At 44.2% G+C, this 18,347-nt stretch overlaps 1 protein-coding gene across 1 annotated transcript; it reads right to left on the reverse strand.

Moving 5' to 3' along the window:
- Positions 1-5,116: 5,116 nt before the first annotated feature.
- On the reverse strand, positions 5,117-16,959 carry PPP1R16B (protein phosphatase 1, regulatory subunit 16B; the record flags this gene model as incomplete). The annotated part of the gene is made up of 9 exons (XM_010182630.1): positions 5,117-6,426; positions 7,012-7,180; positions 7,895-8,024; positions 9,063-9,138; positions 9,486-9,611; positions 11,676-11,800; positions 12,123-12,226; positions 14,700-14,845; positions 16,889-16,959. Coding segments are annotated over 9 exons (1,469 nt in total), but the record flags the coding sequence as incomplete, so codon positions are not given.
- Between the last annotated feature and the right edge of the window lie 1,388 nt (positions 16,960-18,347).

Below are 18,347 nucleotides of genomic sequence, written 5' to 3' on the forward strand. Positions count from 1 at the left end.
GGGGCGGAACGAGGGAACGGCGAAGCCTTACACTGCCACGGTGCGGCCACGGCGCCGCGCAGGCCGGTTACTGCCCGGCCCTGGGGGTCGCACGCCGGGGCGCTCCCCACTGCCTAGATTTACTCTTCTAGGCAGTTCCTGGCTGCACTTAATGGTTGTAGGGAGGCAGAGACAGATGTTTAGGCCAAACCAATTAAATAAACGTCAGTAGCATTTTTGTATTATTAAAAGAAATTTAATATACTTTTTAAATTAAAAAATTCAATCTCTATTAAAGACACTGAGTCAGGTGCTAATACTGTCAGACATACCCTTTTGGCATGAGTTTTACATACAATTTAAGATTTTATGCATTGCTTCAACATGTTAAGAAACCATCTTTTCATACTTACAGTAGCAATAAAGTCAATTCCGTACAATATCAAATATCCTTTTTTTAAAAAAAAGTTTTAAATATATTAGACTCTGATTGCCAAAATGCCATTTTATACACAAAGCTGCTAATACAATATACAGTCCTTACATTATTTTTTCCACATAAAATACATATCATCAAGTTTTATTTGTACATCATTTACTACTGATCGATGGAATTATGAGTTATTGCAGAAGGCTTGCCATCATTTGTTAATACGCTGTACATGCAGCAGTCACACCAAGCTGTACCAGGGTTACCGACACTCCTGTAGTCCATTCTCACACTGCAATCTATAGGCTGAAGACGTAGAGGTGGCAATACTAAGGCTGCATCTGCATGGTTTAAAAACCCGTATCTCCCCTCCAGCAGTGGGTGGAGATAAGTGCATTGGTGTAGGTTTGGGAACAGACACCTTGAGCAGAGTCTCTTCTACTACAGCTTCTGCAGTTACAATATAGTACAATATTCTAGGTCGTAATTGTGCCATGGCAGATGGTGCCTGAAGAACCCAGTGGTACTTGAATCACGTGGGGGGACCGAGAAGTCCATTACCAGTTTGGCCAACATGAAAACAGCAGAATAAAGCTCAAGAACAACCAGCGACAACAAATTCTGTTGTACAGCCACAGGCAAAACAAAATAAAGATGTACATACTAGCTGTGTTCTGTAGTAAGAGGCTAGAGCTTGCTACTACAAGCATGTTCTGGACTCTACCTGGGGTGAACTGCTAGAACAAAGTAAGTCAATGTGATCTGTTAAATTAGAATGAAGACCCTGCGCATTTCCTTTCTGTGTATGTAGGAAGAGAGAACGGGTGATCATGAAAGAAATTGAAAGAGCAAATAAAAACTTCAAAATCCAGTATGCCCTGAACTGCTATTCCCTTGCAAAACAGTCTCCAAGTTAAAGAACAGCACTGTATGGTCCCCACAAACCTTCCAGAGACTAGTTACCGAGGTACCTTTAGCAAGTACAATAAGGCACAGAAATATCCAGACATAAGGAGAACACCTTCCAGCTGATGGACAACAGTTCATCTATGGCTCAGTGGAGACCAGTGCTATTACACTCTTGGTAAAGATATTCCTGTTTCATAGTATTGCTGATTTAGTTTCAGCAGAGAAAATTTGGGTAAACAGAGCTCCAAGATTAAAGCAAAGGACACTAAACAGAAGTTGTAATGCCATTCAGGAGCTTGTAAGTGCTTTCAGCTCCATGAAACAAGACCCTTCTCAATAAACCAGAGAATTCGCTGCCTCCACTGAGTATTGCACTGGTTCATTATTGCTATGGCCCTGCCATGGTCTTCTCCTTCCCTACCAGGCGTTCCTCATCCATGTGGTTCTTCAACCACACCTACAAGATGGTACAGAATCACATCAGCTAGAGTCAGTTCTTCCCCATATTGGGAGAGGTTTAAGATTCTGGAGCACCACAGAAGTGAGACTGGGCTAAAATCGCATCACATAGTACAGATCCAGTTCTGACGTCAAACAGATCCCAGCAATGGTACTTCAGCCCTTGTCTAACATTTCATTGCTGGGACTTTCTTGACTGAGCTCAGTAAAGCAGAGACATTATTCTGAGAGATCCTTCTTTCCATCTAAAGAGAGTCTTTCAACATGGAAAGTAAAGCTGCTTTCACCAACCAGTGAGTTTGCTCGAAACAGCACGACTTCACCATGCAGGAAGATTTTGATATTAGAAGGGTTATTCTCATGTGCAGCTCTGCCTACAATAAACACATCAATACATCTATGTTCTCAAATCTTCGCATGATCTGTATGAACAGCTACAACCTTTGGCTTACTGCTAACAAAAGTGGGGTTCTACCTTGATCTTGAATCTGTACTTAGATGTTTGAGTCTAAACCCACTGAGTACAGCTTAAAACTCCCCAGCTCTTCCTCTAATAAGCCAAGTCCTAGATATCACAGCATGATTTCTAGTTTCTACAACTTTTTAGCAATAAGAAGATCCAGTGAAATAGCCAAGTGCCTTTTGTTGTGTACCTCAGAGCTTTCCACTGGGATGGCCATTAAAACACATATATAAAAAAACCACTGTTGTTGTAACACTTCTAAATTTTATAATTACAAAGCCCTATTCCTAGAAGTAGGCTCCTGCAATGCACATGTAAGAGTATCTATGTGTTTATCAATCCCCCAAAAGCCTGTTAGTCTCCACAAAACTCTTAACAAAAGAGTTAAAACTCTACAAAACAGAAGCAGGTTAAATATCCAGTTTGCAGAATTGCTCACCCCAGGCCTACAATCAACAACTCTGCATGCAGCAGGAACAGCCAGCTCCTTCCCGGAGCATGTGTGCCAGCGCCCCAGAGACAGTGACCATTATAGCCAGAATGTCACCAACACAAGCGTGAATCCATTCTAGGTCACTCTACAACAACCTTTACAAGTCCCCCTCTGATGCAACCTGACTCCAAAGCCAATGGTAGGTAAATACTTGGCATAGCTGTGAAACATATCCTGGGAGATTTATCAATTAGTGACACGCTCATCTGGATAAGAATTGATTACATTTGATCAGACAGCACTACACTTCCATAAGCACATTAGCTTACAGTGATAAAGCCAGTATTACAGCCAATCAATTTTACAATGACAATACAAAAATCCAATTAGGTGGATGCTTTGTAACCTAGAACCTGTAATATTTCTTGCCTGATAGTAAATCAAGTGTTGGTTTGCTCAAGATCACAGCTGGAGCGGTGAGATCCTGGAGTTTTACATATAAACAGAGTGAAATACCAATGGACTAAAAGCTGTTTGTCTAAAATGGGCTGGCTTCCTGCAACTTTAATGTATTAACGACTCTTAGTGAAAGCAAGCCTCAAACTACTTCACTTGCTTGGAGTTACACAGGATTCGATACGCTCAATAGCACAAAAGTGTTCTGAGAAGGAAAAGGGCCCAAATCCTCCTTCTCTGGGAGGGAAGGCATCAGCTGGACCCAGATTTTGCAGCACCAAAATTTGTTACGCTGAGTCCAGAATTCTCATTAGGATGGATGTGGAGAGACAACCCCCACCACCATGGGAGAACAGAGGTGTCTGAAAGATCGTCTCTCCCATTCAGTAACACCCAGTAAGCTGTCACTGCAAGGAGACAACACCTTGCATTCAGTAACACCTGGGATAGCTTGGTGTTATCCCAGAAGAGTTTTCTCAAGGTAACCAGACCACCCACTGTTAACCAGACACAGATGCAGTAAAGTCTGTCCAGTTACCACATCATTTTCTTTCTACCAGAGAATGACTTTTAAAGTCCCTTAAGGTTAAGTCAAGCACAAGAATATTTTCTAGTCTTATATTTAGCATATGCATTTCAATAATGGAGAAGTCCAACTTCTCTGAATGTTTCAAGACATACAAAGGAAACCCCTGCCTTTAACTGAACTGAGGTTTTAAAAACATCAGATCAACTGCTCTCATTTTCTAATTTGTTCCTAAAAATGGCAAGGGAAGATAACTGTATGTTCAGAGTTCAAAAGAGTAAATTGTCAGCCTGGTAATAACATCACAGGTCCAAAAGTGTTTCCTGCAAGGCATGGTTGTGGTGGTGACACAGTCATCTCTGCTGCCTCAAGGAGCTGAGAATTAGGAGCCCAGAGCCCTGTACCATAAAATATCCAGCCTCAGTGATGGGCTAGATTTGATAGGGGATATTTAACAGTCACTGGCCAGCTAAGTCAACTTTTGATAGCCTAGAAAAAAGGGAAGGCTGTGAGGATTCCCACAGGGGAAGTGTACATGTGAAGTCTAATATTGATGCCTAAGAGCCGCCAGCTAAAAGGAAGATTGGTGGAAGCTGCATTTGCTATTGCTTGGCTGAAGCACAACTACATGAGCTGGATTTAATCCCCTGATGGCTTACAGAGACCCACACTGGCTTATGTTTTCAGAGTTTGGAATTTAAACTGCCCGAGAAGACACATAATCATGCAGACCAATAGTTACATGTGCAATAGACCCTCTGTGCAGAAAAAGAGCTGAAGATTTAGAGTTACTTCTGAAGATACAACTTACTAACTTAACTGCAGCCAGTTCCTCAAAGCTGTCTCCCATAGAGCACTCTCGCCTCCCCCAGGTATGCAGAGCCTTAACTTGCTGAAGAGCCAGTTATAACCCCAGTTATACCATGCTGGTGTTTCTCAGCTAACAGGAACTACCCTAGGCCACTGGTGTTGGTGTCTCTACAGCAGAGAGGCTTGGCTAACGTGATGCTGGGTAACTCCTTTATATGCAGAGGCATTTAAGTCTTCTTCTGACAGCTACTAATCACTGCTGACTTCAGCATGGGAGCTGGAAAACAGAAAAAAAAGAATCTCCTGCTCTGCTGCAATGTTCAACTACCTAAGCAATGATTTAACAGTTATTTATCAAAGACTGCAGGTTAGTGCAAGTGTTGTAACATCGAGGGAGATCAGAAATGCTTTCATGGCATTTCTAGATTAGTGTCGGCAAGTCTTTCCTCCTCATCCTTCCTGAGCTCTGTGGTTCTGGAAATCCAGAAAAATCAGATCACAAAGCATACTGCCCCTAGTATCTGTGTTGAGCATACAGATTAAATAAACAGAATCAATAGGAAAGTGAGATCAGCAAAAGTCTTTTCAGTTTTAACAGATTAAGAGTCTAAATAGTACAAATAAGGTTTTTAAATTACATATCCCAATATAGAACTTTGTCAGTACTTTATTGCAGCAAAATTATATTGCCAGGGCCCCTTATTGCAACATCAGTTTTAAAGCCTATTGAGTGAAGCCTGTTCCACAAAAAGTTCTGCTTTAAACCTGATGGCAGTCTGCTGTGACAAGTTCACATGAGCAGAACAGGACCCAACAAGTGCACAGTTCCTGATAGTAAGCTGTCACTACAAGGAGATAACACCTTGCAAACTTCCTAAAGCAAGTGCAGTATCTATGCTTGCTTGTTGCTCAGGCCCTGTAAATGCTGGATCCAGCTGTATGGAAAACAGCTCTGTCCACTCTTGCAAAACCCTGTGCAGCGGTTGATCTACCCGCAAAGATATATACATCACCCAAGAGTGAAAATTCAGGTCTGAACTGTCACCTTCCAGAAGCTCGGTGACTTACAGCAAGAGGCTCAGATGCAAAGATTTTAATTCAGATCCTTTCTTTGTTGCAAGGCATCTCATGACTTCCCAAGGCCGGGGAGGCAGTGCACCATACCTTCTTCCCCAGGGAGGAAGACGAGGGCACCTCTTTTTACATCACATCGATGCGCATCCCTTCCTCTCCTAAGATCCTTGCTCCACCTGCATTACTCATTCAGCTGCAATGGAAGTAATTGGCAGGGTAAAGTACAATTCAAGATGACCAAGACTGGCCCAGTCACGATGTCCGTAACCAAATTCTCCCTTTGGAATGCAAACAACCTGGCCACAGTGATAGATCCAACCAGCCCACCCATGTCTTGTTTCATCTGGGGCAAGAAACAGATGAGACTAGGAAATTCTGCAGCACCCATGCACCTTCTCTTCCATTTCCTCCATGGGAGCTTTGAATTTCAAGAGAGGTGGATCACCACTGGACACTGTGTAATACACAGAGGTCCCATTGGAGCTGTAGGGAGAAGTCCTGGATCCGATTAGGTGCGACTTGGCCTCACCCCCATTCTCAGCAACTCCTCCGACGCCACTGCTGAAGTGGGTGCTGAGGAAGGGGTGATTGAGGAGCTTGGCTGCAGCTCGCTGCCGCTTAAGTTCGGAGAGTGTTTGGTGGTTGTGCTCCTTGTAGGCACCCCAGAACTGCTGCGTGTCGGGGAGCCCAGGGTTGCCATAGGGCAGCATATGGCCTGGGTTACTCTCAGGGTCAGCATGCATGCTCCAGATGTCCCCGTTGGAAAAGCTGTACTGGTAAGCGCTGGCAGTTGCCATGAGTCCATTCTGGAGGGGGATTTCAGTGTCGCACTGGGTGCTTTTGTTTGCCAACTCCGGAAGGAGGGAAGAATTCTCCAGCACGGAATTCTGTAACAAGAAGACATGAAAGAAGAGCATCTTCCCCATCCCTCATAACACAGTTTATCCCTGTAAAAACGTCCTAAGCCAGGTTATACTAAGCCCTTCCACAAGACAGCTACTGCAGCACAAACATTGGATTCATCCACTAACAGGATGCTATAATGCTATGAGCCCAACCAGGAGCTGGTTTCCAACCAGGAACACAAAACGTTAACTCAGAAGGACTCAAAAAAATCCCAATAATCAGATAGATAAGCATACTAATATAACGTGACAATAAATGAATTAAAAACAAAACTGCAAAAGCAGATTACAGTTCTTTCGCGATTACCACTTTGTTAGCTGTAAAAAGAAACTCAGTTGCTATTTTCCTCTGAACTTCCTGGTTCACCCGGGCCCTATCTCAAAACTGTTTATGCAGCTGTAAATACAAACAGCCTTGCCACGTGAGTGGGATATGCTAGTTAAAACCAAATGAGAATTTGGTCTTTTGCTCACATCTGGTGGATGAAGTTTACAAATTTTTCAGCCACCTTCTATCCCAGGGCACCCATTGCCATTGACTCCCATAATAGAGAAGAGATTCCTTACAGGGTCTGTATTCTCCTGGTCAGGCCGAGTCTCTCCAATTTCCCCAATGAGACCTGAGTTTCTTCCTTCTTCTGCTGCCCCCAGTTGCTGCCAGACGATGGCTTCCTTCTCGCACTCCTTCCTGTAAAGGTTTGTTCGGTCCGAAAGGCTGGCCCTCCTCACCACCTTCCTGTGGGACAGGGAGAAATGGCAGCTGTGAGCAGGACAAGACATTTCATCTTACCCTGTTGTTCTTCTCACCTCCTCCTTGCGCTTCACAGCCTCTCCCACGGGAATGGAACGTGAATTCAGCTTCCTGGCACCCACACAGAGCAAAGGCATGACTGTGGATGTTAAAGGTGGGAGGAATTTTAAGGAGTTTTAAAGTAGTACTGTGAATCTGTGTTAGATCTCATACAGCTCACCTAATGGATCTACTCTGCAACCAGTGGAGTAAATGTAGAGGGAAACGGATCATGGGCTGTTTAGGAGTTTTGTGGTCTGCAGGACTGATTTAGAGTCTAGTAAACATCTTATAAAGACCTGTGCAAACTGTGCCTTGGCCATGAGACAGCTTATTGAGAAGCTCAAGTTAATCCACTTGAAGCACTGATTCTCCAATACCAGTACCAGTGGTTTAACAAGGTAAATTCTCACCACTTGGTCCTCTGCTCAGAGGAGTTCTTAAACTACAACAGTGCTGAGCCATTTTCCCCACAAGAAACAACACCTTTTTCTAGTGAAAAGACCACTCTTCAAAGGAGCAATGTCTTACTAGAAGTCAGCCTCTCCCTCTCAGAGTTCATTCAGGAAGGACAGACAGGTTGTTCTCTGTATGCTGACTGCACGGTGCTCTGCAACCACATCTGGGTGGCCAAGCCAGTGCAGGGAACAATGAACTTACCCCCGGCTGCCAGTGCTGGAGGTCCTTCGACTCAGGGAGGACTTATGTCTCATCTGAGACTTCATGATCACATCGTGTTTGTGTTTCAACTCCAGAAGTAACACTTTGAATTCCTCCTCTTCACACAGATCTGTGGCACACGCAAACCAAGCCATTAATCAGGCAGTTCAAATGTGGTACCATTAGCACCATGTTACTAATTGTGCCTTCCTAGTACAGACAACCACAAATGCTAGGAGGAAGTGGAGGGAAATTTAAGCAGCATATGCTTAGGCACATTAATCTCTAATCAAATTAGGGGAGGCAGAATGGTTTGGATGCCTAAACAGAAGCAGAAAACAAGAGCTGCTGATTGAGATGAGGGCTCAGCTTTGCAATGATCCAGCTATCCAGCTAGGTTTTGTCCCATTTCTGCAGCATGCTGTGCCTTTACCCATGAGAGATACATTGACCATTGTGCCAATGCTTCAGGATGGGAGGAAAAGAAATTTCTGCAGTTACCAGACTGCAGCTCCCCTGAATACAGCATTTTTCCTTAAGCCTCCAAAACAAGGTGGAGGGGGGGAGAAATGCAAACAAAACCAGACCAGGTCAGGACAGAAGATAAGAACTTTCAACCTTCAAAATGAGGATGCACAGATTTTTCAATTAAGGCTCAGAAAATCTTATGCCAAAAGAAGATGTGGCACAAGGTTATAATACGCATGGTCAGATGCTGGTATTTTTACTTTCAATCTGTGCCAAGACTTGTGTGTACTTTCTCTTTCCTCTCCAACCCCTTATAGCTCACCACACTTCACTGCATCAAAGCAAATTTAGATACCTAGGGCTTAGCCTTCTTAGGGCTTCACTCAACAACTACTCAGGTCCAAGATGACAATGTAAGATCAGGGAGACTCCCAAGTACATGTACAGAGGGATAATGTGAGTGGAAACACACAGGAGAAAGCCTTGGTGCTTGAGAAATACCTTCTCCCTTGTTTTCATGAACAGAAGAAGTGTTTTCAGAAGTAACAACGTAGGCGCTTTGAAACTTCAGTCCCAGTTAAAGTAACTGCAACTGACTAAAGACATCTGAAAAATGATGTTAATGTTTCTGAAAGCACCATGTGAAGACTCCAGCATGCTTTTCTTAGCAATTTGGGTTTTTTAAGCTTAGTAAACTCACCTATTGGCATCTCATCCAAAGATGTCCTGGCACTCAAACTAGCCCCATGGGACACAAGCAACTCTGCCATCTGCATCTAAAGAAAAGGAAAGAAGGCCAAGTTTGTAGAAGTATTTTAGGCATTTGTTTTCCTCCTCAAAGCTGAAAATTGGGAATAACATAAGAAGCAATGGCAGACATCCATAACTTGCCTCAAATTATTCTGGTACATGTGTGATGCTGAACACTGTTCCTACCATTCGAACGCACAGACACATCCTCCCTGAACTTCCTCAGCAGCAGGTTCTTTTTGGGGCCCCAAGGACCTCATCTGATGCTGTCCAGCCCTAGTACAGATTTCTTCCATTTGCAGAGTACTCCACAATTTGTCCAGGCAGAAAGAAATGTGACCCTCACACATGACATTTGCAACAAAATCGTTACCTGTCCCCAGAAAGCAGCAGCATGAAGAGGTTCCCAGCCATCCCAGTCCTTAACATCCAGGCTTGCCCCTTGGTCAAGAAGGACTTCAGCTGCATGCAGATAACCATTGGCTGCAGCTATATGCAGCTAGGAGATAAGGAACAGAGCATAAGCCACCTGCAAGGACCATGAATGATTTTGTACACTAAGTTGCAGTGGAATTTCTTTGATAACGTCTGAGTCTAAATCTGGGCAGGCACCACATCTTTCATTTGGCAGATGGCATCAAGTCAAAAGCAGGTTGTTCCCGTTACTAAAACTCAGTTATACCTGCACATAATTCTGTTTGGAGAGGAAACTGCTTAACAGTTCTTAAAATAACTTGCATATATGAGTTAGAAACATAACATTTTCACATTTTAAATCAAGGGCTCTCAAGTCTTTCCCAATCTGTAGGGAACCAGCACCATCAAAACTCAACCCTGCAATGGAGAACATCATCCACTATAAACTCTGCATTCTTCATGCCAGAATAATGTCTCCTCTTTCCCACTGAAGTGCTGTGGATGTGATTTTTTAAAATCAATTTTTCAGCCTGCTTTAGTCAGGACACTCCTCGTGCAATTGCACTTCTACACACACTAATTATTTTCACAATTTGAAAATAATAATAAAAAAACATCAGTTTAATCCTTAGCTACTTTCAGTTAAGGGAATATGATTTTTCAGATACTGTTTTCCAACTACAACCAGCATTTTGGAGACATCAATAATAGTCTGCTTTAGTCCCCCATAACACTTCATGTCTCTGAAGATTTTCATAATTGCGGCCTGCTGTTGCATCTCTAAGCAAAACATTGACTGCTCTGAAGCTATGAACTCCACTCAGAGCTCATCTTATTTCAGCTGTGAGAATGAAAGCTTCTTTTCAAAAATTTCCATGTGGATTCCACCACACAAAGTTAAGCCCTCATCTGGAAATAAATTCAGATGCTTTCTGGCAGTTCAATTAATTTCTACATAAATTTTATGGCACTGGGTCATACACTCTAGAGGCCATATGAATTAATGAGGAATCACTTGGGGGTGATATGAAAAGGGAAGCCAAGAGGTCTGCTTAAATTTATGTATATAATCCTTGTTAAAGGGAAAAACACGTTTACAAAAATAAACTACAATAAAAGCTTCAGTCATCCAAGTTTACCTTGGTGAGAGCCTGCCCTCCTCTTACACGTCTGGTATATGCTATAGGTTACAATTTAGATTAAGAAACCTGAATGCACTGCAACAGTCTGGCCAACAAACAAATGACACCAAGTGAGCTGGAGATCAGTTATGTCTGGACCCAAGCATCAAATGACCGAGGTTGTATGAAAGTCCCAACATATATGACAGCGCTATTGAATCTTCCCCTAGGTTAAGGCTGTTGTAAGCAAGGATTTAAGAGACACATTTGTAGGTAAAAAAAGAAGGCAATGGGACTAGGACTGTTCAGCCTTCTCAGTCCCTGTCCAGTCAAATGAGATGCCAGCTTGCCCTGTGCCGTACATTTGTCCTGGGTGCTCTCCTCTGCCCAGGGGCAGATGTCATCCTACGTGCATAAACACAGCACTCCATCGGCTCTGAACGAGCCAGATGCTATGCAAAGCAGAAAGAAGAGGAGGCAGAAAGTCTCCAGAGTGTCCAGCACCAGATCCTGCTCTCATGAAAATCAGAGGACTCTCACCTCAGGTCTCCTCCGTGGGAGTCAGATCAGACTACAACACTAATGAGAAGCAAGAGATTACCAGGAGGTCGTTCAGTCCCATTTCCCTGGAGGTCAGCAGAAGCACTATGTTCTGTAGCTCCTCATTGTGGGATTTCTTGCATCTTTCTTTGAAAGCTGCTGGTTCCAGCCACTGTCAGACCAGACCCAGGAGCTCAGCAGCCTTGCTGCAGGACTTGAGCTGCTGGACAACTCACAGAGCTCACATAAACAAGGGATTAACTTCAAAAAGTGCAGGGTTAGACACTAAGTTATGTCAGCTGTACTCATGGACAGAGCCTGCTCCTACGTGACAATAAACTAGAACAGGGAAAAAGATAAAAATAGCTTCCTTGCTCCTCTCAGTGATTGTACATGTTGATTTTGTATAACTCCTGTCACAGGGCGGGTTTTGTAACCTAAGGGCTGAAGGCAGGCAAAAGTGAAGCTGCAGCAGTTTCACTCACCAGCGTAGCACCTTGGGCATCAGTCCTGTTCAGGTCTTGTCCAGTCGCAAGTATGTCATGAATGTCACAGATCATCACCTGCTCTGGAGCAGCTCGCATCTCATTGATCCTTTCCTGTGTAATTCCTGTACAAATCCCAGTCAGAGAGAGAAGAGCTGGAAAGTGTCTTTGTCTCCACTGGTTGAGTAAAATTAGGCTAAATAATTCCTGGTTGATATGACCTCACATCCTTTTCAGAGGCTGTGAAGGTGACAGTACTGATAGCTGTCCTTCACCCTCATCATTACTTAGGAAGCAGAAAAATCAGGCAGAGTCATGTTCCAAGAAACTAAGCCAGGCAGCAGCTCTCTGCTTTCCTCCAAAGGCCAATCAAGAGCTGAGAAACAAGGTAATTTTTAGTACTGCATTGACCCATTTTTGTATTTTACATGAACTCAACCTCCTTACCTTGATAGGCCATGCAAGTCTCAATGACATCCAGAGTTGGCTCATCTTCACAGAGGTCATACGGCATGTTGCCATCTGCATTCACTGCCAACAAGTCTGCTCCACTGCAAGGAGAAAGCAGTGTTACACAAGAAAGGACTGGAGACATCCTAGAGCAGACTGTGCCAAACACAGGGAAAATTGCTTAGCAAAAAATAACTGGGCTTTAATAGTTGCCCAAATGTCACCAAGATTTGTGTGGGATAAGAAAGATGTGAAGCAAAGCCATGGAGCTATGAATGGGGAAGATAAATACCAGAAGAAAGATGCAAGAAATCCCACAGGAGGTTCCACTTAAATTTGAGAAGAAACTTCTTCTCAGTGAGGGTGACAGAGCACTGGAACAGGCTGCCCAGAGAGGTTGTGGAGTCTCCTTCTCTGGAGACATTCAAAACCCGCCTGGACGCCTTCCTGTGCAACCTCATCTAGGCGTTCCTGCTCCGGCAGGGGGATTGGACTAGATGATCTTTTGAGGTCCCTTCCAATCCCTAACGTTCTGTGATTCTGTGATTCTGTGAAGTGGGCAAAAGGCAGCAATGCTACACCTCCTTCATGGGCTGTGGGACACATGCGCCACTGAGCTGTTCCTGTCCGCTCCTGGTCCTGGCACTGGACAGACTGGCAGTTTCTCAATGGTAGAAGTGATTTATTTGCTGCATTTCTGGATAACAACGCCAAGCAACTACCAGGTGCTTGTTATCTAGGCATCTGGCAGTCCTTCAATGAAAAGTTCACAAGGACCAGCAAAGCTGGGAAAGATACAGGCTGAATAGTAGGGAGGAGAGCCTTCCAGAGAGGTAATAGGAGGGAGCCTTCCATCTAGCCAAGGGCACATTGGCAAAAAACAGTAATAAAAAATATCCTGTCAACTGGGGAATCTTTCTTTCCGATTACCCAAAAGCCCTTGTCTAAGTGCTTTAGTGACACCTGCGATGTCACTATTTGGAAGTAAAATTGCCAGCTGAATTGATCACTGTCCCCATATTCCCACACAGTACAAAATTTCCAGTATCTTCTGAACTGTGCCATTTTAGCTAGCTGTTAAATAATTTCAGCTGAATTCTGATCTACCTTGACAGTTACCAGCCACGGAAGAACAGCAGACAGTATCCATTTGCATTTCGATTCCTATTTATTTATTTTCTTCCTTTCTGCCTGAGCAAAGCAAACTACATTGAAATTCACATTTGCAAAGTACCAGCATTAGGTTAATCAGCAAATAAAAAAGAAAGGAATTGGATCTGTGGGCTACTTCCTCTGATGGTGTCCAAGTGTTCCAGGTCCCATCACCACTAAAGCTGCCTTCAACGGCACTGCTTAACCAGTGGTTTGATATGTGACACCTCCCATAAAGTACATCTTTGATTGTAGCAAACAACTTAAATCTCTTCATTCCACAGAAGTCCAGGGGAAGACTGTTTCTGAGCATGTGATCATGAGTTCAAATTTGCTGGCAACTACTCAACACAGGGCAGTCTATGAAAACTAGAGTCATAAATTCCAGTTTCTAACCCTGCCACCATGACACTCCCTTATCTTCAGTTAAGAGTCAGGAATGCACTATATTGTTCCACATTTGTTGCACCATTTTTAAGCCCCTCATCAAAAAATTTCCTAGCTCAAGTAGGAATGTCCTCAAAGGGACAACTGTGTGGACTCTCTGCTCCACTTCCTTCATTATACGGTCAAAGAAGGGCCAAATGACAGCATCACAGGGAGAAGTCTCCCTCCCCAAGGGAGAAGCAGCAAGGACTGCTGTGCAAGGCAGCATGTCAACACTCCCAAAGCACACTCTGCTCTCTACACCATCACTCCAGGCAATGGAGAAGAGGGCTTCATACAGAGTCACGACTATCTGCTCCAGACAGGATTCACAGCAAGTGCTCATCAAACGCTGCGCATGGTACAACCCAAAACACATCTGGCTTCCTCCTCCTTGCTGGCAAGTCTAGAAAAGACTTGACCTTTAGGGCCTCAGTAAAGTCAAGTGGAAGGTACAATGCAAGCACCCTGTGTCACACCACTGGGGAACAAACACCTTACAAGAAGCTAACTAGTTGCTAATTAAGAACTAATAAGATGGGTCACAAAGTTCACCCAAGTATTTGAGCTATACAAACATGCTGATGTCCTCCCACATCAGTGTCTCTTTGCGTCTGGAAGACCTGAAGTTGTGTTTGAGAGCTTGAGGGTGGATCCCGCTGGCTGCTTCTATTTCTACCCATCCAGCGAGCGTGGTTCAACAAGCACAAACAGACGCGTACACACCAGAACACAGGCTTGGCTCAGTCTCCAAAAGCTTCATGACACTGAGTCAAGACACCTGGGGTTTTACTGTGTCTCTTCAGTCTTTATGCTCTTCCTCCTCCACCCCTTTCTCCCCCAAGCAGGAAGGAGTCCCATGAATAGCTTGAAAGCAGGGAATAATCACCACCACTGCAATCTCACAAGGTACCAAGCAGTCTCAGTTTCCATCCACCGCAGCTGTGGTGATAGAATCAGATCTGCAGAAAGGGACAGACACAAAAAGCCACCTACTGCTGGATGAGGATCTTCACCAGGTTGATATGACCACACGTAGCTGCTGCATGCAATGGAGTCCACAGCTCGTTGTCCTTTGCGTTGACATTGGCCCCGTGGTTGAGGAGAACCTTGACTATCTCTTCATAGTTGTCTATGCAGCACTGGTAAGGAACAGATACAGACAGATTGTTTTTTTTAAAATTTTGTGAAGATGAGGGCTCATACCTGCTCAATTGTATCTGAATGTGGAGACCTACTTTATCCTTCAGTGTTTGGTAACAAGCATCTCCAACAGAGTTAAACACTAAATTGAGCACAAGCAGGACAGAAAGGCACCATGCCGAACACCTACACTGGACAGACCGAAGGTCACTGGTGTTTACAGGGTTTGAGGGCAGAACCAGCAGGGAATAATAGCAAATATGTGCACAGCTTCTGTTCCACTGGGTCTTCCATATTCAAGAGTAAACATAGCAGAAATTCAAGGTAACCAGTATAACCACATACCAAGGGATGAGCTGACAAGCTGACATTCCCTTTTCTTAGAGAAAATCCCACACATGGGCACATGATGAGTAAAAGTCTTCCCAGCAGCTCACACTACCTACCACAGTTATCGGAAAAGATGCAAGTTGGATTCCCAAATTATGAGGTACTTCACGGGGTAGCTTTAATTTCTTGAAAAAAAATCAGCATCCGCGATGCATCCACACCACAGACCCAGAGGCAGCTGCAAGAATGGCCTCAATCGCCTTCCTTTGGTGGAGGTGGAATTCGCTCTTTGATCCACCTTGTGCTTACTTCTTGTCATAAATGTGCATATGATAAAGACACTAAAATAAGACTCATTCTTGTGCGAGAAGCCTGTTCACGGACTGTGCATTACTGCAGACCCACACAGGAAATTCACCACTCGCACTGCAGTGTGGGCTTGTACTGGGGCAGAACTACACCCCACATCAAGCATTTTAGCAGCTGAGTGACAAGAACCTTTCATGTATTTCTATTTCTGTTTACTATTTGTGTGCAGAAGTGAGGTTAAAACCATGCCTGTCACACAGCCAAGTTATCACAGAAGTGTAACTGCATCCTTTGCTGAAAGCCACTGCTAATGGGTGGTAGTGTTCACTTAGGAGCTTCTCTCTGTTCAGGGATTTGATTAATTCTAGTGGATACATAGTTCCCACCTCAACTCCCAAATGCACCTTTATAATACCTGAGCCTTCAGCGGGCAAGGTGGGATTCTTCATGGCTTCAGTACCTAGCAATGAAGCTGCCAGTGTTTTTCTGCGCACAGAAAAACATCTCTTTGGAGTGGTGGGGACCTTTTATTCTTCCAGAAGCCAGTTTGCATTTTTAAGCAAACATTCATCCAGCTTGGAAAAAAAGCAAGCGACTTGCAGAAGAATCCAAAATCTCAAGTCAATGGAAGCATTTATAGCAGGGACTCATGGCGAGAAAACCACAAGTCCCTGTTCCGCCCTCGGAGTGAATGTGACAACCGCGCCACTGTTTTTTGCAGCAGCGGAGGCGGCAGCTGCCAGGCACGGCGAGTCCCACGGGCCTGCTGCAGGCTGCCTCTCCTGGTGCTTTCACACTGAAAATCAGGGCTCACAAGGAATGGTGGGAGCCTTAGGAAGAAGAATAGAAAAACCATTATGGGATCAGTGCAGAGGCTCTGAGGAAGCACACAGGCTTACATACAACTATGGCAAGTCTGTATGTTACTGGCGATCAGCCACTGCCATCTCTAACAGACTTTTGGAAGTCCCTGAGTCTCCAGAGAGCAGCAGCAGGCTCCCCAAGCATCCTGTGCATCATTTACCTAAACCAGGTTCAAGATTCATGAACTGCCAAAGTCTCTAAATTTGAGTGAATCAACTTGAAGAATTTATATCCCAGCCCTGCAAAGATGAAAAGGTGGGAGAAGTGTTCACATCTGAAATCCAGCCTTGATTCCTGAGCTCTTATCACCGAATAAAGTCTGGAATACAGCAAGAGAAAGGTTTGATCTCAGTTTGCTCCTCTAGAAACAGGATCGCCAGCACAATGTAGTGAAGTTTCACTGCTTTAACTGCTTTTTTAACTGTTTCATTGTTGTTGAGCTACAAAATGAAATACAGGAGCTTTCTCTGTTCTCCCTGACTGATCTGCTCAGAGGAGCGCGGAGTGGCAGGGAGCTGGGACCTTGTCCCACACCTCACCTGATGCAGTGCAGTTAATCCATCTTCATTGCACAGGTCTGGGCTGATGTTGCTCTTCAGCAGGTAACACACTGTAAGGGAAGGAGACAGGAGGAAAGGAGTCAGAGCAGTAACCCCAACGCATCTCTTGCTCTCGGCTAACACTGGCCAGGTTCAAGATAAAGGCAACTTGCACAGTCAGGGTGTCCCAGCACAGGCAGAGCTGCAGGAGACCTCGCAGCCAAGAGCTCAACAGTGGCATGAACCTGCAGTCACCGCAGTGCCAGAGAGAAAATGGCTTTCTTGGGTTTATCCAGCAGAGAGCACCAGCATACAATTTTCCCCCAGCTTCCAAAGGAGACTTTGCTATTAGAGCTATCATTTTCATAGGGTTGTGCTGGAACAATCTACAGTTTTATCTTGTGCTTTGCAGCATCTGAGTGCAGTCTCTGCACATTGCAGCCCAGGAGAGCTCAAAAGCAATCTGGGATTTTGAGGTCCTGAGTTACAACCGAAAGAGAGATCTCACTGTGGGGGAGATGAGGTCTTGCCTCAAAAAGTACCTGGGACAAGAAGCCAAATATATTCAGGGGCCTGACGCATCTAAAATACATTGGGGTTGCTTTAGACACTTGATGTGAACTGTTGGGTATTTGAAGAAAACTTCCTAGAGGCCTTATTTTTTTATTACTGCCTTAGAGGGAAAGGATAAGATTTATTCCATTAAAATGGAAATTTCTGAAACACATGAAAAGCCATTAGCCTCTAGATAAAAGATAAAGTTTGCTCTGAGGTACAGATCTTGCACAGAGTAACAGCAATAAGGCTGTTACACCAGGAACCCTTCAAATTCAACACCACTGACAGATCTTGATGATCTATACCCATCTTCTGTTGTTTACTTGTTCACTCTCTGCCATTTCTCCAGAGAATTCACTGCCTAATGCTTTTCTCACCTCAAATGTCACTGACAGCACAGGCACAAGCCAGAGGTTCATAATCATCTCCCTGGGGCCAGGGTAGCAACAAATATTTCAGTCTCATCTTATTTGTTGGAAAAGATGCAACCATTACGAGTAACCAGAGCCAAAAAATAGGGAACAATAATGAAACTAAAAGGGCAATAACCATCTTCAGAGCTGGTAATCAAAGAGACTGCAAAAGGCTGGTGAGTCCCAAAGCATCCTGCTGCAGCCTCTGCTTCTGCTGCTTTAGACCAGTCCCTGTCCTACTGTTAGAGGGAGCTCTTTTCCCCAGCACAACAGGGCTGTCCCTGGGGACACAGCACTTCTGGCATCCAAAGCAGAACACAGAGAACACGTCCACAATGACATCAATGCTGATTTATGAAGCTATGTTTAAAAGATCTGGAAAATGCACTTGCAAGAAACACAAATCAAAACCAAAGTTGTTGTTTGGGAGCCACCAGTTAGATTGGCATCAAAAAGGAAGGTAAAACCGGACTCAAATGAAATAAAAC

This window comes from Mesitornis unicolor, unplaced genomic scaffold, assembly GCF_000695765.1.
Source record: "Mesitornis unicolor isolate BGI_N332 unplaced genomic scaffold, ASM69576v1 scaffold51614, whole genome shotgun sequence".
NCBI lineage: Eukaryota > Metazoa > Chordata > Aves > Mesitornithiformes > Mesitornithidae > Mesitornis > Mesitornis unicolor.